Raw genomic sequence first — 27,963 nt, 5'->3', positions numbered from 1 at the left:
CTCTGGACGGAGAGCGTGAGACTGTGGGCCTGAATGCCCAGCAGAGCCAGCAGGAGCCAGTAGAGCCAAATTAGTGGAAATGGGATTTGCCATCAAGAAACACTTGGTATATTTTCTCTCTGCCGTAATATTGTTAGGACCCTCACCTACTCTCTAGTTAAAGGATGTATTACCCAACCAGCCCATTATCACTTCCCGGGAAGAAAATAAGCCTATAAATATGAATTCTGTTATCCAAGTGCCTGTTGGCATCAAGCAGAGATGGGAGGCATGCTTAATGTATCAGCTATTCCACAGCAGTGGAATCCGAGGGAACAGAGCAAACAGTATCAGTATGATGACTTTTGTCTTGGCTGTGGATTACATATTTTTTATTACCAAAGCTGTGGAGTTATGGAGCTTGGTCTCTAACCGACAGGCTCCACATTTCCAGTAACCCCACTGCCCAAGGACTCTGACCACCTGGCTGGGTCTTCCATCCCAGCCTTCTTCCAGTGTCTATGCTGCCTCCCAGTGGCTACCCTGAGTAATTACATTTGCCCGGCATGGTGAACTCATCTCTGATTTTAAAAAGCTATATTCAAATGTCTCCCCCCAGCTCTGGGAATCATTTCCTTATTGTCCCTATTTCATTCATGTAGAGATTTCTCTTTTACTAATGAACATCAGACATAACAGTAATCTTTGGCAAAGGCAACAGTAGTCAGAGGAAAGATGAATGAGTACTTTTCAGCAAATAACTATTGTTGAGTTGCCTTTTACTTCTGAGGGCTTAACCACAATTATTGGGATGACCCAGATTTACTCCCTAATCCCCAGCTCTGATTTTGACCTGGACCATCTGGTGGTCATTTAAAAGCATTTTATTTGAACTGGGTCTTATAGACTAGGTATCTAAAATCCTTCTCCTCCCCTGTCTTCTAAAAAAAATGTCTCTCAAGTTATATTTCACATTGCACATTACAGACCTTACTCAAGGGATTTTAAGTAATGAAAAGTAATTAGATTGATTGTTCACTTTCTTAGTGCTTAGGCAAGCCACATCTCCCCTCAGAGACTTGGTTTTCTCATCCAAAAATTGAGAGCCATAATTATTATCCTGGTCTCTTGGGATTGTTGTGAGAATTAAGTGAGATGAGATGGGAAAGTCTTTTGCCCACTGTAAAGCTCTTTGCAACTTTTATAAGAACACTGACCTGCCAATCTCTCATTTCTAGCTCCGGTGTTACTGAAAAAGATCCAAGCCGAGATGTTCCCTGACCACTCTGGAAATGTAAGATTGAGCTGCCAGTTTGCAGAAATTCATGAAGATTCTACCATCTGGTGGACAAAAGATTCAAAGTCAATAGCCCAAGTGCAGAGAAGGTGCGGTATTTGCTCCTGGATACTTTCCATAGTTGTTGCTTATTTCACAACATAGTCCTAAAATAAAACAATAAAATAACAAAATAATACATCAGAGGAAGTGAAAAGGGAGATTTGAGTAGAAATTCCACACCCAAAGTATCCAAGAGGAGTAAGTAATGGAAGACAGGTGTCCGAACAGGAAAAATGTGGTGGGTTCTTGCCCTGGCTCTGCCACCATCGAGTTCTTGTGGCCTTAGGAAATCATGAAACCTTTCATTGTGTTTAAAAATGTGGTTTAAAATCTTTCAAATTACATTTTTAAATTTTAATTTTTAAAATCATAACATTTTCATTACATTTAGGGGAACACGTCAAATCGTCTTCTAGTCTGAGGTTCTGTGACCCCAAGATTTAAGAGCTGTCTTCTGTATGTCTGTGAATTTTGCTGTGCTTTCTGTTTCACAAATTTCCATTGACCTGACAAAGATCAAATAAAGTGAATCAGAAGGAAAAGGCAATCCATGTAGTCGCAGAAAATAGCCGCTGTTGAGGGTGATAAGCATCTACCCCTAGGACGGATGAGAGCTCTTTTAAATAGTGTATTCCCCTAGTGAATACCATCCATCCATCCGTCCATCCACCCAGCCAACATTAGATTGTTCTAAGGATTACATGAAATAGATGCCTGGTACATACCAAGTGCTCAGTATACATTAGCTATCATCATCATCATCATTATCATCATCATCATCATGATCTCTAGTTTTTCTTGCCCATACTGAGTCTAGGTTTATATGTGGGTTTGAAGTTTTTGGGTTTCCTTCAAGCACAAGTCACCTGGATTAGTAACATAACTAAGGTGAATTCTGATCCGAAGTTCTGATCAGCCCCCAGAATTCACAGTTCTAGTTCTTTGCTTTATTAATGACAGTCGACCCTCCCAAATGCTTATGTGTATTAATATTGCATATGGGAGTGAGAGTGTTAAAACAAAATTGGACTGATCATCCCCTACAGATAAAGAATTGATTTAAACAGTTTATCACGATCTTGTCCTTTAACCAGCTCATTGGCTGAAAACACTAGATCTGAGGGACATTAGTTCCTTTTGCCTTAAGTGTATTAGAAAATGCAACTTCAGAATGATGACACGTGCCAATGTTCATGTGCCCCACTTCAGCGCAGGAGACACCTCCATTGTGTCCTTGGTGATCGTTCAAGCCAGTCAGAAGGACCAGGGCCTCTATTACTGCTGCATCAAGAATAGTTACGGAAAAGTGACTGCTGAATTTAACCTCACCACTGAAGGTAAACCTCAGCTTTTCAGTTTCAAATAAATGAGAACCACTAGCCCCTACCAGTTAAGAGTGTTCGTTGTACTGAAGGCATTCTGTTCTGTATCTTCTTCCAGTTCTCAAACAACTTGCCAGTCACAAGGATAGTAAAGGTAAGCTAACCTGAGTGGGATGTCAGGGGACTGGGCTCACCATAAGGCATGAAATAGCTCCTGGAGTCGATGGTAGAAGGAATATTCCTATGGACTCTTCTAACCAAATAAGAGAGAGCTTAGGAATGACTGAGGGATGAATGAAAACTCACAAGCCATTTCAACCTGATTGAAAGGCCTATTGTAAGTTCTCTAGGCCAGGAATATCCAGAAGTGTATCAGTTATTAAAGAGATCACACTATAGTGGGTGGTTGCCGGAAACATGTGGAGGGGGACTTTGGAGTTCAGTTTTCCCTTGAAGCATCAGACTAATGTTCAGCCATCTGCATGGGGTTGTTCAGCCTCTGGCACTTATGTGACACATTTTGTTTCTTCAATTTACTTTCCCTTTGACTAGCTGAGCAGATTCCCAAAGAGAGCCAGGTGTCTAGGAGGACTCCATTCATTTGCATCGTAATGAAAGTGAAAGATTGGTTTCAGGGCTCTCCTTTGGCACTCCTGCACACCTGGTGTAGCAACGGCCCACCAGCTGCTCCCAAACGCTCACGCTGCCCCTGGGCCACCCACTGAGTACAGTTTAGTGGAGTCCATGCTTGCCGTGTAATTCCTTTTAGGGAAAATTACCCGTTCCCACACACATGCCCACCCCACCTAGTGGTGTGCTGGTAAATTTTTAACAACATGACTTGAGGGGCAGGGGAGCTGAATTATATAGTTTTCCAATTTTTGTGGTATAAATAATCTCACCATGTCCAATTTTTAACCGACAATGTGACATCAGGAGAACTGGAGCTGGAAAGAGATGCCCACAGTCAGCTCTCAGAGGCTGGAGGGAGTCAGGCCATCACATTTCTCGGTCCCCCTCACCCCATGCTTCCAAGGCTCTGGGCACAGTGTAGCAGTGTAGACCCTTGGTCACTCTTAGGAGAAATACGAATAAAACTCTGATCATGAAATTGATTTTGCATCTTTTTTTTTTTTTAAATATATCTTTATTGATTTCAGAGAGAGGAAAGGAGAGGGAGAGAGAGAGAGATAGAAACATTAATGATGAGAGAGTCATTGATCAGCTGCAGCCCACAACCCGGGCATGTGCCCTGACCGGAAATCGAACCCCGATCACCTGGATCCTAGGTCGACGCTCAACCGCTGAGCCAGGCCTACTGGGCTTGATTTTGCACCTTAAAGATTTGCCTCATGTGCTGATTTGTAAAGTGAATACCTGAAATCTTTGTGAAAACAAGACAGTAAAGGCAATCAAGATACAGTAGCATTCAGGACATGAAAGACAAGGAGCTGGGATCTCGACTTCCAAATGCTCTAGCAAATATTGTGATGTTTACCCAAAACAGCAAATTTAGATACCAACTCTTTGCAAACCCACTCAAATGCCAACTCCCTGTCTTTACTGTGGACTGTACTTGTGATCTAATTTTAAATCCTTCCCCTACTTCTGCTCCTATCTCTCCAAGCATCAAAATACGCAAAAAAATGCCCTTCCTTCTGATCTTTCAGAAAACAGAACGACCTTTAGAAGAAGGGTTGTTGTTTCATCAGCTTCTTAGCATTTCTTAGCTGTCCCACCCCAGATACTTGCTATGATCTTATCAATTTAGGTTTGCAGAAACTCATTTCTCAAGGTTTTTACCAGTCAGGAGTGAGACCCCAGTGGGGATAAGCTATTGGCCACCTAGGGGAAATGGTGCCCCTGTTGTAGCCCTCTGACTCTGACCTGAAGGGCTTGGGTCTAGACCCTGATGACGTCACCTTCTCCCAGCTTCTCCCAGTTCCAGTGACTCATAAGGCTGGACTGGGAGGAAGAAGAACAAATAACACAAGTTGGACTCTAATTAATAAACTAATAAAACTAAGTTCATGGGATGCCCTGGCTGGTGTGTCTCAGTTGGTTGGAGCATTGTCCTGTACACCAAAAAATGGTGGGTTTGATTCCCGGTAAGGGCATATACCAGGCTTGTATCCCCACATCAATGTTTCTCTCTCTCTCCCCTTTCCAATCTCTAAAAAAAAAAATCAACCCTGGCCAGTGTTTCTCAGTGGTTAGAGCATTGGCCCATACACCAAAGGGTTGCAGGTTCAATCCCCAGCCCTGGCCTGGGTGTGTGCAGGAAGCAACCAATCGATGTCTCTCTCACATCAATGTTTCTCTCTCTCTCTCTCCTCTCTCTCTCCCCCCTTCCCTCCCACTCTCTCTAAAAATTCTTGGAAAAAAATATCCTTGAATGAAGATTAACAAAAAAAGGAAAGAAAAAAGAAAAAATCAATAAAACTAAGCATACAGGAAAGCCCAAAACAAATGATGGTCCAAATAAAACACAAACTAGCGCAACTTAATGATAGTGCACAGGACTTTCAAAGAAAACTCCTAAGATTTTTTTATTTTTAAATTTTTAAAATCTTTGTTAAGTAGATGTGTTGGTTGAAAATTATAGACTGGATTGTTAATACCATATAAAGTACTGTGCAAAAAATATTCCTTGTTATTTCTAAGCATATGGTCTGGAATATTAAGTTTGATGACTTTTAAGCATAAAGCTCACTAACTTCTTACTTTTAAGAATAATTGAATTTTAGAAATTTTGGGATTTTGAAGGAAACACCATGTAGTAAATACACTCTTAAGAATAGTTTCAGCTTCCTTATAATTATAACAGCGTTGGTCATAGACTGCTCTTAAAAAGTATGATTTGTAAATCTCTTTTAACAAGAGAAAAATATTTCTCTAGATATTCTAAATAGAACTGTGAATTGAGATTTTCACACAACCCATGATGCCTTTGTTTAAACATTCAGAATGATGACAGTTTTCATTGACTTTGAGGAGTGGAAGGCATTTTAAAAAATCTGAACAATCTTATTTCATTGCAAACCCCCCCACTTTCTTCTCTTAGCCAATCAGAAGTCTGTCATAGTCACTTCTAGGTTGAAATGGAACATTCTGATTGAATTTATTGTCAGCTGAACCATGTGCAGAATCAACTCTGAAACAGCTGCTAGAAAACAAAAAAGTAATTCTACTTTTTTAAAAAAAGTATGTTTTTATTGATTTCAGAGGGAGGAAGGGAGAGGGAGAGAGAGAGATAGAAACATCAATGATGAGAGAGAATCACTGATGGGCTGCCTCCTGGATGCTCCCTGCTGGGGACTGAGCCTGAAACCTGGGCATGTGCCCTGACTGGGAATCGACCTGTGACCTCCAGGTTCATTGGTCAACACTCAACCACTGAGCCACACTGGCTGGGCATTTCTACTTTTCTTTTTACAAATAAATCAAAAATCAATTTCTCCCCAAAGGCAGTTCTTTTTACTTGTTTTGTTTTGTTTCAGTTTTTGCCTACCTATTTCTAATAGCTGCCACAGGCATTCTCAGAAGGCACTTTCACCCCCAAGAGGGCAAAACTGGTTCTTGGGGAGGCAAGAAAACTTTTTTGGTGTGTGTATAAAACACAGATATACATAAGTAGACATGTAGTACATCTGAGGCATTAAAATTTTATGGGGGAAATTAGGAAAAAAATCTGAAAAGGGTGAAAAAAAGGTTGAGAAACATCAGTCTGCCAGATGTTATTATTGGTCCCCCCTCTTCTACACTTCACCTGTCTTTTCAATTTACCTTTAATTACCTCTCATGGTTCTGCTTATATTTTCCAGATCTGTGTACAATTCTTTTCCTGGTCTCCCCAACTTTATTCCAACGGATCTTTCCCGCTTCTTATCTGATCCACTGGGCCTTACACTGATCTTCAGATATCCCTCAATCCTGCTCCTTGGTTAATCAATGTTCCCACATAGGGAGAGTGACAAGGGTGACCTGTAGAACCTAGAAGGGGAACGTAACTCCCAACAGAGGCATAGCTCACAGATAAGATGGGGACATGGGCCGCTGAGAAGGATGTGGTATACAACTAAATTTGAGCTACGTTTTAGGATGTGAAGAGATCGAATTCAGCCAGCTTATCTTCAGAGAAGACTTCCTCCAGGACAGCTACTTCGGGGGCTGCCTGCGAGGTCAGATCGCCACAGAGGAGCTGCACTTCGGGGAAGGCGTCCACCGAAAAGCCTTCCGCAGCAAGGTCATGCGGGGCCTCACGCCCGTCTTCCAGCCCGGCCACGCCTGCGTGCTCAAGGTGCACAATGCCGTGGCCTACGGGACCAGGAACAACGATGAGCTTGTCCAGAGGAACTACAACCTCGCTGCCCAGGTGGGTCCTCCTGCCCCGATGGTGTCACCTGAGGTAAGAGAAGGACCCGTGATCATCAGACTCAGAGTTGATGGGAGTGTCTCCGAGAGGGTGTTTTCCTCCCTTTGGGGCATGGTGATAGGGTGGCTGGGAATCCCGTCTCAGTTCCTGGGAGTATTTCTTGGCCTTGTGCCAGACAGTTGCGACTCAGTGTATGTTTGGAGGCATCTCACCAGTTCTGACCTGGGCTGAGATCATTTCCTGGGAAGCCCCATGAGGTCCCCGAGGGTTTGAATCTACTTGGACAGAGGGTGATATGGAAAGTGGGGGTCCTAAGCTACACTGGATGCCAAGATCCCCAAAGGCAGCTAAAATCAGGAGTAGTTCCCAGAGTGTTTTGTTTTTGATGGAGGAGGAGTGAGGTGGGATATACTTAGAAGGACAGGACAGAAGCGTTTGTCCTGTTTCCTGCCTTCCTGAGTTTGGTTCAATGTCAGCCATAAGCTACGAAGGGAGAGCGTCTCTAATTAAGTCCCCACCTCTCTATGCTGATGAGTCACAGGTCTCCTGAGGCAAGAGGGGAGAGGGGGAGAGCATTAGCTTCTTTCCTTGCCTTCCCCTCCCACCTTGGTCCGTGTATTTCACTCTTGATACCTGCACTGGCCAAGTTTGCTCTGGGAGCACTGGGTCTAGTTCTTTTACAAACTAGGTGCCCTTTAAAATTTTTTACCTACAAAATGAATAGATTAGACTTAGATGAACCTCTTGGGTGCTGTCAAGCACTAACCATCTATGATTCTCAAAGACATGGATGTGTCATGTGGTGCTTGGTGCTCATGAGGGCAGCCACTCCTCTGTGGGGACAGGACTTTGCCAATTGTGTTTCATTCCCCTCCAAATCCACCCTTCTTTTTTCTTTTCTTTCACTGAGCATTCCTTCCATCTTAACTATCCTCTGGCCCAGTCACAGAAATTGTCCCAGCATCCAGACTCCCACTCGGAAATGCCTTACAGAGTGAAAAGCAGAATCCAATTTGCTTTTCCTACACCAACAACCTTGTTAAGGTGCTCCCTATTTACAACTCCAATTACAGCTTTGAAGAAGAACCTCAAATAGGGGAGCTCATGGGAAACCACCCAGCAAACCCCAAGCTTTATCTGATATCCTGCCGCAGGGCCAGTCCTCTGAGCTCAGGGTTGAACCTCAGCTATGCAGTTCTACAAATTTTATAATTCAGGGGTACCTGGCCCCAGAGACCATTTGACCTTCACCTGGTCCTTCCTTCAGGTCTCAGCTCCTCTGCACATGGCCAGCTCTAGGTTTCAATAATTGTTGCTTCTGTGCCCCCAACCAGGGGATGGGCTTGGGAATCCACTGGTTTGACCTACATTAGGAAACGGATTAGCTTTACCAAACAACTCTCTGAATTTCCTCTACTCACTTGGATTTCCCATGTGTTTGGGTGATACAGGAATGCTATGTTCAAAATACTGCCAGATACTATGCCAAGATCTACGCTGCTGAAGCGCAGCCCCTGGAAGGCTTCGGAGAAGTGCCAGAGTAAGTGTGTTCCCTTTCTTGTTTTTCCACCTCTGACTTGTTGGGGACTTGGGGGGGGGGGATGAGCGAGTGAGAAGGACCAGTAGGATAAGCATTTCAATGGTTTCTCTGTCTGTAAGCTGTGAGGGCACCCATGGATGGTATCCTGTTCTTTATTGGGTCACCAGAGGCTTACAGAAAGATACTTGGTAAATATCCTTTAAATAAATGTATGTGTGGGTGGATGGATGGATGAATTCAATAAATGTATCTATCATGTTAAATAGAAAAGATGTCTACTCTCATGAATATTATACTGTCTAAGCAAAAAGCAAATATAAGAGAACATGAGAATATTACACAACAATTAGTCCTATGATGAAAACAAATTATGGTGCTGTGTTTGGAAAGAGTGAATTGGGTGATCAGTATTATAGGAACATAATGCCCACTTCCTGGAATCCTACAGAGATAAATTAAACTGATTACTTTTATCCATTCACTGACTATTTATTCACCCAAGCACATTTGGCACCCCAATAAATACACCGCTGATCTGAAGATGGATTCAGACATTTCAATATCTAAGATCCCTTTCCCTCCTTACCATGGGAGAATCTGTGAACACTTGGAGGGTGATAGTATATGGGGGGCAAAGTCCTTACAAAGGAAGGTGGTGATGGTTGTTTTAAAGGATGGGGAGACAAGAACATGTTTTTGGCTTTGGGGCAGAGAGAGGAAATAAAGAGTAAGGAGACAGTAACCAGCAGAACCCAAAATTTGAGACCAGGGATTGGCAAACTTTTTCTGAAAAGGGCCAGATAGTAACTATCTGGGGCTTTGTAATCAAGAGGCAAAAATCAAGGCTATTATGTAGACACTTACATAACAAATCCTTACTGATGAATTTTAAAAATATAATAATAATAATTGAATATAATTTTTGATATATAGGTTTACTAATGAGAAGCATGGAATTCTTTCTTTTAAGTAACATTTTGCTTAATTGGGGTTCAGAGTTCTCTGTGACCACTTCGATGGCAAATGTTCACCTGTAAAAATCATTCTTAGCCTGTGGGCTGGACGCAAAAAGACATCGGACTGGATGTGGCTCATAGGCAACGGCCTGTGGACCCCGCTGTCCACATAGTTTCTCCTGCAGCGAGCAGCGGGTGAGAGAGGAGAGCTATTCAGGGCGTGCTCGAGCCGCAAGGCTGGGGAGACATGAGGAGCCAGCAAAGGAGACGGAAGAAGTAGGGAAACCAAGAAGTGAGTTTCTGGAAGCCGTGGGAAGGTGTTTCAAAAAGAAATGAGATCAACTGTGTCAAGTGCCACTGAGAGCAAGTAAGAGGAGGGCAAGGCTCAGCAACACGGTGCTCACGGCGCCACTGACCGAAGCTTCTTTAGGGGCAAAGCCTCTTCGAGTGGGCTCAAGAGAGAAAGGGAGGGGAGAGGTTGGAGAGAGTGAGTCTACCAGCGATTTGAGCTTTGATGTAGGCTCCGAGTCAGCAGTTGAAGTGGACTGCGGGGTCTACGTGCTTTGTAGAGAGACTGCAGCCTGTTGCCATCATTGAGAATGATGCTGTAGAGGGGAAAACTGCCGGAGCAATATCCTGGAGCATTAGAGAGAGGGTGGGGTCCAGGCACCGGCGGGAGAGATGGTTCAAGCAGAAGCAAAAGGGGTTCGCGCCCAGGAAGGGGGGCACGGCGGAGGACATGGGCACAGCCCTCGGGAGATGGGAACGTGTGGGACGGCAGCCCGAGATGTTCTGCTCTCGCTGAGTTTTCACAACGGAACAGGAAACAAGGCCATCGGCTGAGAGTGAGGCCGGGGGAGGAGGCGTGGGCGGTTAGCAGGTATGAAGTGATCGTCTAGAGCGGTGCGCCAGATGGTCAGGGCTGGACGGCGCGTTCAGGGTCTGATCATCTCCTTCCAGCCGCCGACACTGCTGCGGAGCCGCCTCTCTGGCCTCCCTGTTGCCCTTGTCCCCGCACAGGCTGTTCCACACAGAGTGGCAGAGTGATCCCTGTGACGCAGAAGTTTGATCAAGTCACTCCTTTCCCCATTCCCTTCAATGGCTTCTTGTCCAACTCAGCACAAAGGGCAGTTTTTCAAGTGGCGAACCAGACCCCCCAATGCCTGGCTTCCATTCCCTCCCTGCCCTCGCTCCTCTGCCTCACTCCCTCCCCTTGCTGCAGCCACAAGGGCCCCTCACTATTCTTTGAACATCAGGAATGCTCCGGCCCCAGAGCCTTTTCCATCTGTTGTTCCTTCTACCTGGAAGTTTCTTTCCATGGATATCCTCATGCCCCTCCACCCCACTTCCTGCAGGTCTCTGCTCAAATGTCCTTTATTAGCAAGGCCTTCTCTGACCACCCCCCCAAATTAAACAGGAACCCCTCCCCCACTCCGGACCTCCTAGCTCCTCTCCACTGCTTTATTTTTTCTCATAGCATGTAGCAATATATATTTACTTGTTTACTGTCTGTCTCCATTTAAAGGTAAGATCCATGAGAGCAGAGCCTGTTTTCTTTACTGCTGTTTTCTGGAATAGAGTCTGGAAGAATGTCTGACACCTAGAAGCCACTGAATGGCTATTTGTTGATTTGTGGACTGGGTGGAAGGAAGGAAGGAAGGAAGGAAGGAAGGAAGGAAGGAAGGACAGCAGGAAGGATGGCAGGTTGCATAGATGGTGGATGGATAGATGGATTATAGTCACGTGACCAATGGGTCATTGAGATATGACTATAATGAGACATTCACTTGTACCTGAGCAATTAAACTTCATTTCCAGGAGGTGTTTCTGACCAACTCCAGAGACAAATGAAAACAGAAACCCATCCTTTTACTCATTGGCTGATAACTATGGGGGGCTTCTATCTAAATGTAATGGAGCCGGGGTCCATTCTGCAGCTCCCCGCTGCTCCAGGTGAGGATAGAATGCCCTCAGGGTTTTTGCTCCCATCTGAGGACATGACGTGTGCCATTGTTCCCTCCCCTCCCAGGATCATTCCCATTTTTCTTATCCATCGGCCTGAGAACAACATCCCATATGCAACAGTGGAGGAGGAGCTGATTGGAGAATTTGTGAAGTATTCCATCAGGGATGGAAAGGAAATCAACTTCCTGAGAAGAGAATCGGAGGCCGGTCAGAAGTGTTGCACCTTCCAGCACTGGGTGTACCAGAAAACAGGTGGCTGCCTCCTGGTCACAGACATGCAGGGTGAGGAAAGCAGCTTGATTGGGCCCCGGGGATGCTGTGGGCCCGGGTGTCCTTGCGGGTGAGGAGGGAAGAAGGAGAGGTTGGCTGGGTGCCTTTAAGCACCTTCACCAGCAGAAGGTGCTACTAAGGTCTCATCAGAAACAAGGTGTGACAAGGAACCTGAATTGACCAGGCAAATGGACTCATACAGTACATTTTAATAATTTATAATGCTTTCCCATTACAACAGACAATCAAAGGTTGACTTTATTGTTATATCCTCAACAGGCACAGATTCAGAAGTATATATGAAAATCGGGATGTGCCAAAAGTTAAATTTAGATGTAATCATTTTTAGTAGGCAAAAGGATCTTCCATAGTTACTTTAGATTTCAGGCTCCCCTGATGAATTTAAAGCCTGTTTTAAATTTCTACACACATTTTTAGAAATGCACTTGTTGTATGAAGCGGGGGTGTCATAATTAGTTTTCCTACAGAAGCAGCCCTGAGACAAGTTGCAGGTTGGGGGTCCCCGAGACCACCATCAGGTTCATTAATTTGCTGGAAGGACTCACAGAGCTCAGAAAAGCCGTTATACTCATGGTTACAGTTCATGACAGCCAAAGGACATAGACTTAAACCACAAAGGGAAGGGGTGGTAGGGCAGAGTCCAGGAGAGACCAGGCCGCAGCCCCCAGTTGTCCTCTCCTGGTGGAGCCAGGTGATGGTGCTGCTTCCCCAGCCGCGATGGAGCAACGTGCACGGAGAGCTGCCAACGAGGGGAGCTCACATGAGGCTTGGTGTTCAGAGTTTTTATTGGGTGTCCATCACGTAGGCTACCTGCCTGCCTGTGAAATTGACCTTGGTCTCTAGTCTCTCCAGAGGTCAAGGTGATACCACGTGGCCCAAGGTCCCAAGTAGACAAAGCTACTGTCACCAGGCAGGACATTCCGAGGGCTTAGAAATTACTCCTTGGAGTTGAATGAGGAGTGAATCTTTATTTGGCCCAGGTTAATCTTTCACTGCACACAAATATTCAAGTACAAATATTTGGGAGGGGATCCCAGTAAACACTGGTAGGAAAGAGGGGAAGTGTGACAGGGAAAGGGAAGGCAGCCAGTAGGGGACCTTATAATACAGCCAGTCACCACAGTGGGCACCTGAGCTCATGCCTCCTCAGGGAGCTCTGGCAGCCTGTGCAGAACACACGCCTCAGGATCCTGGCACCCAGGGAGTGAGCCCCTTTAGCTCCCAGCGAGAGGCTGCACCTGCACATGGGCAAGCCTAACTGAGCACAGCAGGCTCCTGTGATCAGAGAAAGTTCTCAGGCAAAGCAACGCTGGTGTGGCACGGAAGTGGTTAGTGTGAGGGCAATGGGTGGGGCACCAATATAGCTCTGCCACAGGGGTTTCCTATTCTTTCCTTTCCAAATAATCATGCTAAAGAAAATCTGAACTATAATTATATGCCTGCTAAGTATCAGACATCGCTCTGTGCCAGGACCCTAAGATCTAGCACTAGCATGGTGGTGAAAAGCAGGGCTGCCCCTGGCTTCTATCCCCTGTTCCTCCACTTGCTCGCTGTCAGCCTTGGGCAAGTTACTCCCCTCTCTGTGCCTCAGTACTTTTCACAGAGGGTTGTTGTGAAGATTAAATGTGATGGCAAAACATTTAGTGAAGCAAATGTTCCCTATTTTTTTTAAAAAAAGTGTTTATTTTGGAATAACCATAGACACAAGTTGCAAAAATGCACAGAGAGGTCCCCGTGCACCCTTCATCCAGCTTTGCCTAATGCTAACATCTTACATAACTGTCGTGCATGATCAGAGCCAGGAGACTGCCGTTGGCACAGCCTGATTAACTAGACGACAGACCTTCCTTGGGTTTCACTCGTTTTTGTATGCACTCATTTCCTCCTGTTATTTTTGTTTAATTTTCAAAATAACTCTGTGAAGAAGATATTACGATTCCCCATTTTACAGATGAGAAAACAGAGGCCCAGAGGCAATGATTTAATTGCCTGCTGTCACTCAGCTAATAAGCAGAGGGCTCCAAGACTCAAACTCATTGAGATTTCTGACTCCAAAAACCAAGCTCTTTGCACTAACCCACAGATTTACAATCTGACAAGAGATTTCCAAGTGTCTCCTGAAGTCAAAGGCTCCTGTGAGGGACTGCTCGAAGTCCAGCTGGGAAGTACAACATTACAGTCTTGCAGATGGGGCTGACCTGCAAATTGAAGGCAGCCATCCCCGCTAGCTTTAAGAGACTCCCCGGCACAAGTGTGGTCTCAGCAGACAGCCATCTATTCTAATTAGACGCTGCTGTGCAGCCATTGAAGCCCCGCATCTCTTCTTCAGAGTTCATTTTGCAGTAGATACAGTTCTTGTGCTGAAAAGCAACACCCTGGAGCTTCATGCACAGCTAGTTTCGTTTCCAGGCACAGTAAACAGCGCTAGTGGACTATTACCTCTCTCCGTAAATGAGGTGTGCGGTTTAATGTGCTGTTTCACAACGGCGTTTATTTACCCTCTGCTGCTGCTGGGAAAAGTCTTTTTATTGCCCTCATTTTTATGGCACAAGATAGTACATCCAGTCTCTAAACAATATCCGTATTTTTTAAATTTACTGAGACACTGGAATTAGCGCGAAATAAACAAACCTAAACTCAACCATTACCTTCTCAGACTCTTAAAAGTTATCCCCTCCCTGGTTGTATTTGCTTGTTGATAGGATTGTGGTGGGTCCTGCAGGTTTGAGGAGGGAAAGCTGAACCTGGGATCTGGTCCTAGGCTCTGCACACTAGTGAGACCCCCCAGGGTTCCTAAGAAACTGTCACCAGAAGACCCAAGGACTCAAATTCCGGAGAACACACTCACATTGCTGCCTACTCCTTTCCTTCATCAGAGACAAACTGGAGATGACTGTTATCCTCAACACAGTTTAATAGCTACACACTAAAGTTTAAACGATCCTATAGAGAACTTTCATAACCTTGGTTGAATTGCTGGCAAATTATTAAACCCAGAGAGGGCCATTTCCTTTTAAAAATCATATTCTGTTTTTCTAAACTGTAAGTGATAGCTGGTAACTGTGAGAAGCAAGAAAAAGCAATTCACAAGTTCAAGCAACTTTTGCCAAACGACTTTTAAAAAATTATTGATTGATTGATTTTGAGAAAGAGGGAGGGGGGAGAGAGAGAGAGAGAGAAATGGATTTGTTGTTCCACTTATTTATGCATTCATGGGTTGTTTCTTGTATGTGCCCTGACCAGGGATCAAACCCACAGCTTTGGCGTATCAGTACGATGCTCTAACCAACTGAGCTACCGGCCAGGGCCGAAAGGCATTTAAAATTGGACTTCTATGCAACTTAGAGCTGTGATTTTTCACTATAACTTTTCACAAAATGAGGTATCCAAAGAGGGCTTTTGCAATTTGGTGTCTTATTTTTATTTATTTAGTTTTTTTAAGCACGTCCCTGTAATAAAAGCTATATGCAGCATTCTACATATGTCCTAGTCGTTAGCAGCTTTAAAAGAACGAGATGGATTGATTGCCGACTGTGAAAGGGGCTTTTAAAATGCTCCCTGGCTCACCCAAAGTGCCGTGTCTGATTCAGCCCACAGGTGTGCTGCAGAGAGGCAGGGCTCGTTGCTTCTGGCTGCTGAGCCGGCCCGAATAGCAGCACGGCCTGGATTTCTGCCCAGCTCCGGGGGGACTCTGCTGAATCAGAGCCTTAACCCTTTAGGGTTCCTTTCCTGAGCCTAGGAAAACAGTGCTTACATGAGATTGGCTTTGGCAGGATGCTGGTTCCTTCATCCACAGCCCAGACTGGTATCTGTGCTGCCAGGCTCCCCTGTGAGCAGGTCACCTGCTGCTTGTGGAGGGTACAGCCGTCCCAGCCTGGCTCAGATAGGACGAGACTCAGGCCCAGGGTCCGGCTGCCCGGGCCAGACTGGTGGGGTGTGTCTGCACCATCAGAGGCTAGTAGCGGCCGCAATGGTGAGATTGGAGAGGTCCGCCGAGTTGGATCAGGTGCCCAAAGCCACCACCCTAGAGAGGCGGACTCCCTTGAACTGCCGTGTCAGAGGCTTGCTTTCCCTGTCGAGGTCCCACAAAGCTGGGTGCATGTCTGAAAGGCTCTGAGCCTTGAGAGAAAGAGGCCTCTGCTGATGGGCCAGGAGAGCGCGTGTTTCTGCAGGAAGGGCTGTCACTACCTCCCCTTCTCCCATCCTTTCTGAGCAGCCCGTGTAACACAAATTCTGTCTTTGCTCGCCCTTCCTGTAGGTGTAGGAATGAAGTTAACCGACGTTGGCATAGCAACATTGGCTAAAGGGTGAGTAGAAGAAAAAAAAAAATCGAGTGCATCTTATCATTCCACTCTAGGCTCCCGAACACCTCCCAGGCAGACACCGTTCGACCGATGCGGGCGAAGCAGATTTTTTGTCCTAATTTTTTGTGGTGACAAGTGTTCTTGGGATGAATTCAGTTCGTTTCTCTCGCTTACATAAAACATTTATGGACTTTGTCCTTCCAGGGAAACACATTTGTGTCCTAACTTGGAAACAAACAAGAACTCTGCAAAGGCGTTTTGAGACTAATTACTAACAAGAATGCCATGGGGAAATGCCAGCAATACTGGGATTTCTTTTAACTACGAATGTTCCATTTTTCTACATTTAATGTCTTTACTATTAGAAGCATCAGCAAAATATATATATATTTACTGATATATATCAGTATCTCTCCCTCTCTCTATATATATATATACATATGCCAGTTGAATGCATTAAATTTGGTTTGCATATTTTTATGTATTCCCTCCCCTCCCCCCGCAGTTTTCCTCCAGAAGTCCTTTAGGCAGCTCCCAGATTTCCATGGTGATGATAACAGGAGCAAACGGCTCTGCAAGGGCTGTGATTAGTTACCTGGCTTGGTGTCGATGGTTTTGTTTCCTTTGCTTGCGTGGAGTGTGCCCAGATGGCAGTGCTGCAGTTCACTGGGGGAGCCCTAGCAAACTGGGCCTGCTCGTGGCTGCCTTGCTTTCCCAGGGCCGGGGAGAAGGCAGGCCCTTTGTGGTTCTTGCTGAAAACAGAGTTCTGGGTTGGAGGTACCGTGGCCTTGCCCACTGCTGCCGTTTTCAGGAACTAACACCGTTTATAAGGAGGAAGAAGTAGGGGGCAAATGGCTTTCAGAAGGGATGGCTTCTGTTTTAAAATGTAGGGGTTATTATTGTTCAGGCACCGTGAGGCCAACGGATCAGGAGATGCTCGCCGTTGAAAAGATAGTTATTACTCACAGTTCCCCAGAGGAGGGGCCATGCCGTGCCACGGTGGGGGCGGGGGCCCAGAGGCGAGGCACCAGCATCTGTCAGGGGGCAGGAGTCAGGGGGAAATGTGGGCAAGACCCCTTATTGTGGTTTCTGTGGGAAGGAATGGGCGAGCCGGCTTATCTTGTCTGGTTTGAACATTTTCAGTGGGCTCTGGGGCGTAGGGGCTGTCCCTAGTTGTCTGGTACCTGCCTTGGGGAGACAGTGTGAAACCCCAATTGAGGAGGAGCTCCCGATTGGCTAGTTTGCATAGGAAAGTCATTCTAGAAGGCCAATCATTTACTCTCTCTAGGGACTGGCCAGCCCAGGGAGGGGCAGTGTCCAGGGCCAGCCAGGCCCCAGATGCCAAAGCATCAGAATAACATAAAACAAAACCGTGTGGTTAATACAGCTTTCTCTCCCGAGCTGGTAACCACTTATCCACGTGAGCTCTCTGGCTATTTCAGCTCATCGGCATCAGCAATGCTTCAACAAGTAAACGAATTTCCAACCTTAATACAGAACAGAGAAAAGTAGAGGGATTGGGGGGGAAGTGCACAGGGGGCCACTCTTCCTCGTAACATCCACATCAATAAGCCCGAGTTACGCAGTTCTCACTGACTACACAGTGACTGATTTGGTCTTAGAACCAAGATGTGGTCTGGCTGTTTTTCTTCTGAAAAACTGCTCAGGATAATAAAATTTTATGTTGGAACTATCTCCATCCCCAGTGCTGACCAGTGTCCTAAATATTACGAGTCAGGGAATTTGGTCATGGCTTTGGGCTCGGGAAGACAGCGTGTCAAGAGAAGGTATGATGTAGCAGGGGGAAGAGGGGTTTTAGAGAGAGACTTGGGTTAAAATTTTGGTACTGCCACTTACTTCTGATTCTCTGAGTGGCAGCCTTGCTTGTTGGTGTCATAAGGATTTGTCTGGCCTGTGTGATGGAAAGGGTGACTGGGCAACCTGGTTTGCCCAGGATGGGACCATTGATGCCTGCTGGCCCAGCATCCCATCTAGTTAGTCATTTAGAAAATAAATGAGATAGTGCCCTTTTTGTGAAGAGATTTCTCTGGACCCCGGAAGGCTTTCCCGAGTAAAGCTGTCCTTACAGATACCACATTCTCTGCAGAACACTGTGAATCCAGGCATCATCCAGGCCTGGTCTGAATGCTGGGTTCTTGTCTCACCAGCTATGTGGGCACGTGACTTAAGTTCTCGCAGCCACCGATCTACAGAATGGGGACCCAGGGGCCTCTCTCGAGGATTCCCCCAGTTAATCTACATCTAGTCCCTGAAGCTCAGTATGTACTTGATAAATATTGGTTTTCTTTCCCCTCCATGCCTCAGCCTGACACCAGAGTAGTCAAATTTCATACCAATATTTAGAACCACTTTCTACCAAAACAAAGCAGAAACTTGCCCAAGAAGTTTCAAAAACTAAGACGAGCTTAAGAGCGTTATTATTTAAGACATCTTTTAAAAGCATCTTAACTGCTTCCAGGAACCTAGATCATATTTTTCTCCTAATTTAAAAAGAAATCCAATCCCTTGGTTTTGTTCTCAGCTTTAATGGGACTTGTCTGGCCTGGGATAGCTGCCCAAGACCCATTAGAAGAACTGATGGCTGGAGCCCAGTGCAAAATGTTGTCTACAAAGTGTTACTTACCGCCTTCCCTCCCAAGGCGCGTCAGGAGGTGGGAGAGAAGGGCATTCCGAAGAGTCTGAGAGCTTTGGGACGGATATTAGATCATCCTGTTTATTTCATTTTAAACTTTTCATTTTAAGCCACATTTCCCCCCAAAAAGAAACATTTCTGGGAAGCCCAGTTTAAAAAAATGGAAAGAAGAGGAACCTCCAATCGGAGTGCAAAGGGTGGTTGTGGGATCTCTTTGAAGGCCCCTGGGAACCCTTCTGCTCTGGACTGAAAACCAGCAACCATGTCCAACCTTCTTGCTTCCCCAGTGAAGAGCAGGAGGTGCAGGAGCAGGGCACCGCATGAAGTAAGGCACCAAGGAAAAGGGCAGATCCTCAATGTTTGGAGGCGAACCTCAGTCAGAGAAACTCCAGTGGAAGCCCAGGCTGCAAAGTGGAGCTCAAAGAATGAGAGGCTTGGCAAAGGTTCAGGTTCAGAGGCAGCTTGCAGACAGGCAGAGAGAGGTCCGGAGGGAAACAGTCGCGAGTGGGGGAAGAAAAGGTTAGAGAGCCTCGCAGTGGGCTTCCAGAGAGCAGGAGAGAAGACTGATGACTGATCATCAATGAAGCGCATTCTCTTTATTCTTAGCAAACACCCTCAGGTGCTTAGTGCACCCACTAAGGTGCACTGGAAGGGGCGAGTTGCATGTGCTGCGGGAGCCTGGGGAGTGCTCGCAGTCCTAAGAAGCAGTGCTCCATGTAGGCAGCAGTCCATACGGTCTTTTAACCGCATTAGAAAAATCTTGAGGCATGGACAGGGGAAGCAATGAGGAGGCAAATATGACTTACTTTAATAATAATTAATAGTGATAATAATTAATATTCTGAATTATTTAAAACAGAAAGAAAAAAATCCTCTCAAATTTAAGGCCCACCCTTTTTTGGCCAGCAGCGGTCAGGATCTTTTGCAGGAAGGAGGCCACTGGGTAATTCAAAGAAAATATTCCCTGTGCCTCAGTCTGGACACCCCCATAAACTCGACTTGTCTTGTTCTCTTGTTTAGTGAAATCAGAGAGTGTGGTGCTATTGTGAGGGTAAATAGTTATTTATCATCTCATAAAATAAAATAGGGACCTGTCATGATTTATTCGTTTTAGTGCAACTTTACCTGGTAGTATGATCCTTAAAACAGGAGTATGTCATATTTCTCCTGGGAGCCAGCAATATGAATATGTCTGGAAGCACATCACTTGTACCTCAGTACCCATAATCCTTTGGCAGTGTTAAGTACAAAAACGTCAAGTTGCAAAGTTTGGCAAATAGAATTGTTTCAACATCTAATAATCCATTTCCTAGGCAGACCCAACAACATATTCACTGTTGGACATATTTCTGATTTGAAATTGCTCCGCCATTTAGAACTCTCTGAGGGAAGAAGGAAAAATGCCTAATTCTGTTACTGGGGATTTGGAAATGTAACCTAACCCAGCCCAAACCAGTGTAATGGTGCCTGCAGGGGAACAGACCTGCATGTGTCCCAGTGGGCCCTGCCAACCCCTCCCCCCCCAGCCTGGAGCCAGGTTTCTGGAGAGGCGGCAAGATTGTGATTTAACCACCAGGGGGCATCAGAGCCAACACTTTTACCCTCTTCAGTTTTCCTCCAAAAGCCCATTTCATGCTGCTGATTGAAGTGCAACAAAGAGATGTACCCTGAGCAGGTGTCTTCCCAGTAAATAAGCAATGAATCAAAATAGGATTGGTCTGAATCACCCACAAAGGACACCCCTCGGTGTGGCCCCAGCCAGCATCTCGCCTTTCTACCTTTGGAACAAAGGATCATGAGGCATAAGCATGTGCGGCATGGAAACCAAATTCAGGAGAATACTGGACAGGATCACGAATGGCTCATTCCCTATGGAGGGGCACACGCGAGGTGATAAGGACCCAGATATCAAGGCAGATGCGTGGGGAGGACAGTGGCTGGAGAAAGCAGGCTCAACAGGCATCAATGTGCCCCGCTGTAGTCCTGCAACCATGCAAAGGAGGAAAGATTAAAGTAAACTTCCACATTCAGTCAAGCCCTGGCTTTATCTTACACGCACACACACACATGCTTGCTCATGCACACGCACACACGCACACGGACCGCACCAGGGGTTTATTTCAATTCCACGTCTTTGTAGCCATTCCCTACAAATTGAAACTTTCTTTAGAAAAGATATCAAATGAAACCTTGGGTGATAAATAGTTTCTGGCTTGCTTCTAAAGGGTTACCAAATGTGGGACTTCTCTTTAGGTTTTTCTTGCCTCTCTTAGTTTTCTTTAAATGAGCCCTTTATGAAGCCAGACAAGAATTTCAATCTTCAACACAGCTTTGCTCGGCCCCCGCCTCCCACCCCGCCCTGCCCGGGTGTGTTTGGAAACCATGAATTGCACGGAAGCTGTGATAAGCTGGGAGAGATGCTGGCCATGCTCTCAACTGGCGATTTTTGTCTGAGTCTGAAAGGCTCATCCATGACCAAGATGTTAGGAAAGAAAGATGGATGGTTTTTAAGCAAGTAACGAGCCTAGCACCGTTTCAGCACATATCGAGTCCAGGCTCACCTCGGAGACACCGTGGGCTCCGGGCCAGACCCCCGCAATGCAGCCGGCACCATCTTTCTGCTGGTGAGAGGTCTTGCCTTCAGTTTGTAAAAAATGCAACACCCACGAAGCGCAATAAAGTGAGCTGTGCCTGCACTGAAGAAATCCGTGTCAAGTGAGGGCAGGATGGTGGAAATAGCTTCCTACTCCCCCTGAAGTGCAACATTACAGTGCGATTTTACGATGCCCTATGACACAAATTTCGAGAAGAAAAGATATACCTGGTTCCAGTTTCAATATAAAGATGTTTCCAGATCAAATAGGGCTGGTCTGAGGTCATTCACACCGCAGTGTGCCTCCTTGCTGCCCACGTGGCATCAGAGCTTGTTAGACCTGCAGATGTGCAGACACCCCCCCCCCAGACCTGCTGAATGCACACCAGTCGTTTAACAAGATCCCTGGGCAGCTTGTATGCCCCCCTCCCATCCAACAAGAAAGATATTTAGGAAAAGATTCCATTGGGCGATGCTCAGTGGAAGAGATTTATTGCTCCATTTCTGGAGACGGTGCTTGAGGATGTGAGGGGCTAGAAAATTATGCTAAGTTGAGATTAAGGACAAAGAATTCCAGTTAGTAAAATCCTACAGAGCTGAAGTTTCTAAAAATGGAAATGTGTGGAAAAGTTCTCAAGTATAAGATTCTTTGTTCCGTTGTATTAGCTTCTAAGGGCTGCCATAGCAAATTAGCACAAGCTGGGGGGCTTAAAACAACAGAAATTTGTTATTTGACCATTTTGGAAGTCTAAAGTCCGACATCGAAAGCAAGGTGTGAGTAGGGCTGGCTCCATCTGGAGGCTGTGAGGGAGAACGTGTTCCACACCTTCTCCCAGCTTCCAGACGTTGCTGCCAATCCTCGGTGTCCCTGGCTTGGTGACGCATTGCTCCAGTCGCGCCTCCCTCGCCAGGAGGTGTTCTCCCTGTGTGTCTGCATCTCTTCTGTTCTGACATAGTCACCAGCAATACTGGATGAAGAACCCACTCTACTCCAGCATGACCTCATCTTAATTACATCTGCAGTGACACCATTTCCAAATAAGGCCACCTTCTGAGGTTCTGGGAAGGACATGCCTTTCGGAGGGGACACTATCCAACCCGTTACATCCACCCAACAAGAACAAAATGGCAAGTGTCCATAATGGGGATCACGCTACAGAGTTGTCACTATGCTTCACATCTGTGGGGGCCTCCAATCCTGAGGGCGATAGGTGGCACACGTGGCATGCAGGTGGGCCAAGGTCGAGGGAACCTGTACATCCCACTGCTCAGTGCTACGCCAGAGCTTGGTGTAAGTGAATTCCGGATTATTTGCTCTAGAAGCACAGAGGTTGCTGCCCTGTTTTATTCCTAGGCAACGATGATGGCTGTGAGTTTGGGAGAACAGAGGTCGAAGCAGAAGCCAGGCTGAGAAGGGGACCGAACTGAGAAAGGAGAAAGACGTTTAATTCTGTCGGTGACTGACACGCACACACCCGAGAGAGCGAGGGGAGGGAAGTCCAATACTGCATGAGAGGTCAAGCTGAGAGTCCAAACTTAGACTGAGAAAGAGCAGCTCAGAAATGTGGTCTGGAGACCCCCTGGGCCAAGGTGAGGGAGCTCTGAGGATGGAGCTGGGATCCATTCATTTGTTCCCTTTTTTTGAAAAGCCTTCCCTGGACATGTGTTTGGGGCATGAAGTAGTGTCCTGGGAGAGACCACAGTCTGTGCCGGGAAGATGTGAGCGGTGGATGCAGGGGAGAGGTTGGAGAGCCAAGTTGGTGCGGAGAGGCTCAGGAGGGCTCCACAGAAATGCACCTGAGCCGGGACCTGAAGGGCACCAGGGGCCGAGAAAGGGCCTCCTAACTATGCAAAGCTGCCTTCACTCTAGGGCCTTACCATGCCTCTGCTTGGCCTTCTGTGGTCACATCTGTCCCAATCCCTGCTGCCTTACTCTGGCTTTCTGTGAGGACCCTAGAGAAAGAAGAAATGCGGAGGAAAAGGAGCCAGATTCCTGGGGGAAGGTTGGGGCTCCTGGGGCTACTCAAGAGGGCAGACCCTGCTGGGCTGCCCAGAGGCCCCGCTGCTTGTTCCAAACTCAGCCTTTTCCACCGCGGAGGGCGGGAACCATTGTATGAGGACCCACCGTCACCTGGCGTCACACGCTCGGCTGCCGGGCAGTGCACAGGAAGCCACTGGTGAATTTTCTGGGTGGTCACAGTGTGAATTAGGGACTTCTCTTTGCAGACGCTAGATGTTGGCCTCGACTTGTTTCCAATGTGCTTAATCAGGGGGCCGCCCCTGACTGTGCTCTCCCTAGTTTGTCTGAGGAGCTCAGGCATGGAGGTGAGGCAAGCAAGGCCTCTGCCCAGGAGCAGGACGGGATTAGGCTTTCCGCCACGCCTGTGCCCGACGAACGCAGGCCCGGGAGCCTCGCATCCACCAGTGCGTGCGGGGCACCGGGGAAATGCGGGCAGGCTGCCGGTTCCACCTCTCCCGCGCCCTCCTGCAGGAGGAGATAGAGACATAAAGATGACAGTTGGTGGCAATTTTTTTCTACCCTGCTAGATTTAACTCCTGTCTTGGTCTGACTTTTTCCTTCTATGAGGGAGCTTGGCTTTTAAAAACAGAGTCGTTTTTTACAAGAAGATGGACTGTGGACTCCCAGGGGTAGAGCTGGCCCCTCGCAGCGGGGAGAGGAGGGAAAGGCCTGGATTTGTAACACACGTGTCAGGATGGGGCGGCTCGCTGATGCTTTGGCTTCACGCCCTTAACCTTTCATGCCCTTAATAGCATGAAAACCAGCTTGCATTTCATAGGGGAAAGCTCACAGTCCAGCCCATTCATTCCAGGTGTCTTGACCTTTATGGTTTCTACCAGCAAACGAAGGAGGCTAATTTCTTGAATCATACGCGCTTCAGATCCAGCATCTGAGACTTCTTTTTTGCCCATTTGTATTTGGCTCTACTAACCAGAGATGGCCAGAGCTCTCCCTGCCATCAGGGCTGGTTCCATGGGTGTCTGACCCACGCAGCCACACAGCACCTGACGCTAAGAAGCACTTTGTTTAATGCATGTTCTGCTGTTGTCGTCTTGAAAGTTTTAATAATTTAAAAATAATAATTTTTAATCCTTACCTGAGGACATTTTTTTCTATTGATTTTTAGAGAGAGTAGAAGTGAGGGAGGGAGAGAGAGAGAGAGAGACATCAATGTGATAGACACACATGAATTGGTTGCCTCCTGACCTGGGCGGGGGATTGAACCTGCAACCCAGGTATGTGCCCTTGACCTGGAATCAAACTCGAGCCCCTTCAGTGCATGACTTGATGCTCTAATCACACCGGCCAGGGCAAAGTCTTAATAATTTTTATCAAGGATCCCATGATTTCATTTTGCACTGGGCCTTGCAAATTATGTAGACAGTCATTTATGCAGGGCACACCCCTGCCCTTCCCCTTTACCTGGCAGATACCCCATCCTTCAGTCTCAGCCTCAATATCCCTTCCACAGGAAGCCCTCATCAGCTACACCAGCTATAATATTGGTAATTATAACAACAACATGGTCAACAGTCACTGAATCTCATACACCACATATCTTGCACTGATCTAGGTGGTTGGTATGGATTTTCTCATTTCATCCCCTCAACCACCCTTCGACCAGCTCTCTTGATGGATTTTGTTCATTTGCGGGTGGGTGGGAGACTTGCAGGCTGGGGGTCTTGTCCATTCAAGGAGGACACTAACCTACCATGACTGGGATGTGAAAACACAGTCATTTCCAGTTTGAGTATTAAATGTTCCAACCCAAAGGAATAGCCCCTGAGACTTCTCCCAGGCAGAAGGCCCCCAGGGCCCCTCCTAGAGCCTGCCAGTCAGAGGCCCCGATTCTGCTCCTCCTGGGGAGCAGGTGGGCGCCACGGGAGAGAGCTCTTCTGTAGGAGGAAGACTCGGGGCTGCATTTTCATCTTCTCTCCCATCAGCTGGCTTTGTTTTCTTCAGCTGGCCCCGCAACCTCTCCTCCTAAATTCGTTCAATGGTAAATTGAAGGCTCTAAACTAAATTATTTTGCCTGGCCCCAAAGTTCTAGAATTTTTTTCTTCAGAACCTCTGAGTGGAATGAAGTGGCTTTCAGATCATCAAGAGGTCTTCTAACATTTACCAAGATGGTCCGGCACTAGTCACTATGACGAAAAGGAAAGGGCAATAGCCTCCACCTGTCTGTACCTAGACAACTTGCATTAATCATAGGCCTTGACCAATGGCTCTTTGCCTTTACTTAATTCCACAGGATTTGTTTTTTCTATCAACAGTTGTGTCAACCATTTGGCCATTCTTGCCTAAAGTAGGAATAAATATATATCCACGCACCGTTAGTTTCTCCTTTCAAAGATTCTTTTGAAACTGAAGTGTCCTGTTTTCAAAAACTGTGTTTCCTCTCACCCAAACTCACAGGTACAAAGGATTTAAAGGCAACTGTCCCATGACCTTCATTGATCAGTTTAAAGCATTACACCAGTGTAACAAGTATTGTAAAATGCTGGGGCTGAAATCGCTTCAAAACAATAACCAAAAACAAAAGAAGCCAAGCATCATGAAAAGTAAAAGTCAACCGAACTCCACGACAGCGAAGAAGATGGTACCCGGGACCCCAGCAGAAAAGAAGACTTAGCATTTCGTAGGACTAAAGCCACCGCCTCGCAGCACAGCTGCGTGTGGGTGGACATTTGAAAACGCCCAGGAGAGAGCTCAGAGCCTGCAGCGGGTGTCGTGACAATCCTTGTTCACAGCTGCTTCTAAAGCCGTCACCTGCCGTCGACGTTGAAATGATTTTGGAGCTGGGTTGGTGACCAGACTTATGGAAAGACTGAATCAGTTGTCGGTCTCAAGGACAGTCCATCTTTGTATATACCCGTAGCATTTCTGTCAACCTCGAGTTCTGTGTCGACTTGTGTATTTGCCCGTGGTTGTATTGTCCAGGACTTGGTGCTGGGCAGGGTCTGTCCACAGCCCAAATCCTCCCCACACCCATTCCTAACCTCGAAATTTCTAGACACTTCCAGCTGCTATGTAAACAGAAAACGTGAATTCCTTCGTCAGGCCAAGTTGTCGCGCTCCTGTCGAGTGTGCTGTTGTGGCGGGAGGCGGCTTTTTGAAACATTTACCATCATTATTCACACATCCAGTTATAATGTTTCATTAAATTCATATTTAAACAAAAAGCATGAGATGCATATACGAGCACAGACACTTGTTCTATAGAATTAGTGCCCTATTTCACATTCCCCTAGGATTAGTAATTTAGTAACTTGCTACTAAGTTTACTGGAGCACAGAGTATTTGCATCTGTGTTTTTTGATGAATGAAAGTCCATAGTTTACATTAGGGGTCGCTGTGCTGCACGCTCTCTGGGTTTTTACACACCTATAATGACACGTATCTACTATAACAGCATCCTACAGAATGATTTCACTGCCCTAAAAATCATTCCCGAGGCTCCTCCTATTCATCCCTCCCCTAGAGCCCTGGCAGCCACTGATCTTTTTACTGTCTCTATAGTTTTGCTTTTTCCACAGTGTCATGGAGTCGGTACCCCAGAGTATATAGCCTTTGCAGATAGTTGGCTATTTTTTAAGATGGTTTCAGCTACTCCCCGATCGTACCTGGGAGAATGGGTAGCCTCTTCTGAGCAGCATGACCAATGCTTCTCAAGGTGAAAGGGCCCACGAATCACCTGGGACCTTGCGACAGTGCAGGTTCTGGTGGGTCTGGGGCGAGGCCTGAGATGTGACATTTCCTACACACTCCACGCTGGCCACGGGCCACACTTAGAGGGGGTGTGAAGACCACAGTTGGAGGCGGCCTGAAGTGCTGAGGGGAGTGACCAGGTGTAGGTTCAGATAACCGTCTGCTGGAGGAAGAGCCCGGCTACTTCTTGACTCTGACCTGTGAAACCTGCCCCGTGAGGCGCTAGCCTCTGGCCACACAGCCAGCCTCTCTCAAGGTGCCTGGGCTTCATGGAGGACTCCTGACTTCTGCTCTCAAACACTCTTCTCAGGCACGAGGTTTTGATAAAGAGAGAACACAGATGGGATTTATTTTTGTTTTGAAAAGGGATTTGAAGGAGGAAACACTTTAGCTAGTCACATCTCACATTTTCAGAAAACCTGCCACCTCCATCCAGCCTTTCTTATGATTTCCCCTGGCTATAAATTACAAAATGCTCATTTTTCTACGAGGCAGCCTGCAGCCTGCTTTCCCCATAAAGATCCTACGGATGTATGTAGCAGTGGAATTCTAGAAAGTTCCACACTAGCAAAAAGGTGCAGGGCACATTTTGATTAGAATTAGTATATATGTAGTTGTTCATATGGAAAATAATACAATAATTAATAAATAATAATAATACAAGAATAAACTGCGTTTCGTGTACTCACAACTGTAAACCTACTTTTGCCCCGCCCTATATATACACATACATATATAATATACATTGTACTCATATATATATGAGTGTGACCAGTGCCCTCTCAACAGACTAGGGTATTTTTTTTTAGTAATAATTTGTAATTATAAAAATAATATCAACACAAGTGATTAAAAAATTTAAAAAATTATAGAAAGGTACAGAATGAAGCACCAAAGTCATCCTGTAACCCTTTCCCC

General features: G+C 46.3%; 1 protein-coding gene across 1 annotated transcript; it reads left to right on the top strand.

Annotated features, from left to right (window-relative positions):
- The first annotated feature begins 1,150 nt into the window (after positions 1-1,150).
- On the top strand, positions 1,151-27,665 carry LOC107545399 (alpha-protein kinase 2). Its single transcript, XM_087819123.1, has 8 exons — positions 1,151-1,365; positions 2,528-2,655; positions 2,759-2,794; positions 6,741-7,015; positions 8,467-8,555; positions 11,541-11,758; positions 16,026-16,074; positions 25,753-27,665. Exons 1-8 carry the CDS (start codon positions 1,250-1,252, stop codon positions 25,967-25,969), a joined length of 1,128 nt encoding a protein of 375 aa, XP_087675249.1. The 5' UTR covers positions 1,151-1,249; the 3' UTR covers positions 25,970-27,665.
- The last annotated feature ends 298 nt before the right edge of the window (positions 27,666-27,963 follow it).

This window comes from Miniopterus natalensis, chromosome 7 (genome assembly GCF_054644295.1).
Source record: "Miniopterus natalensis isolate mMinNat1 chromosome 7, mMinNat1.hap1, whole genome shotgun sequence".
NCBI lineage: Eukaryota > Metazoa > Chordata > Mammalia > Chiroptera > Miniopteridae > Miniopterus > Miniopterus natalensis.
This window is presented reverse-complemented; position numbering and strand designations above follow the sequence as displayed.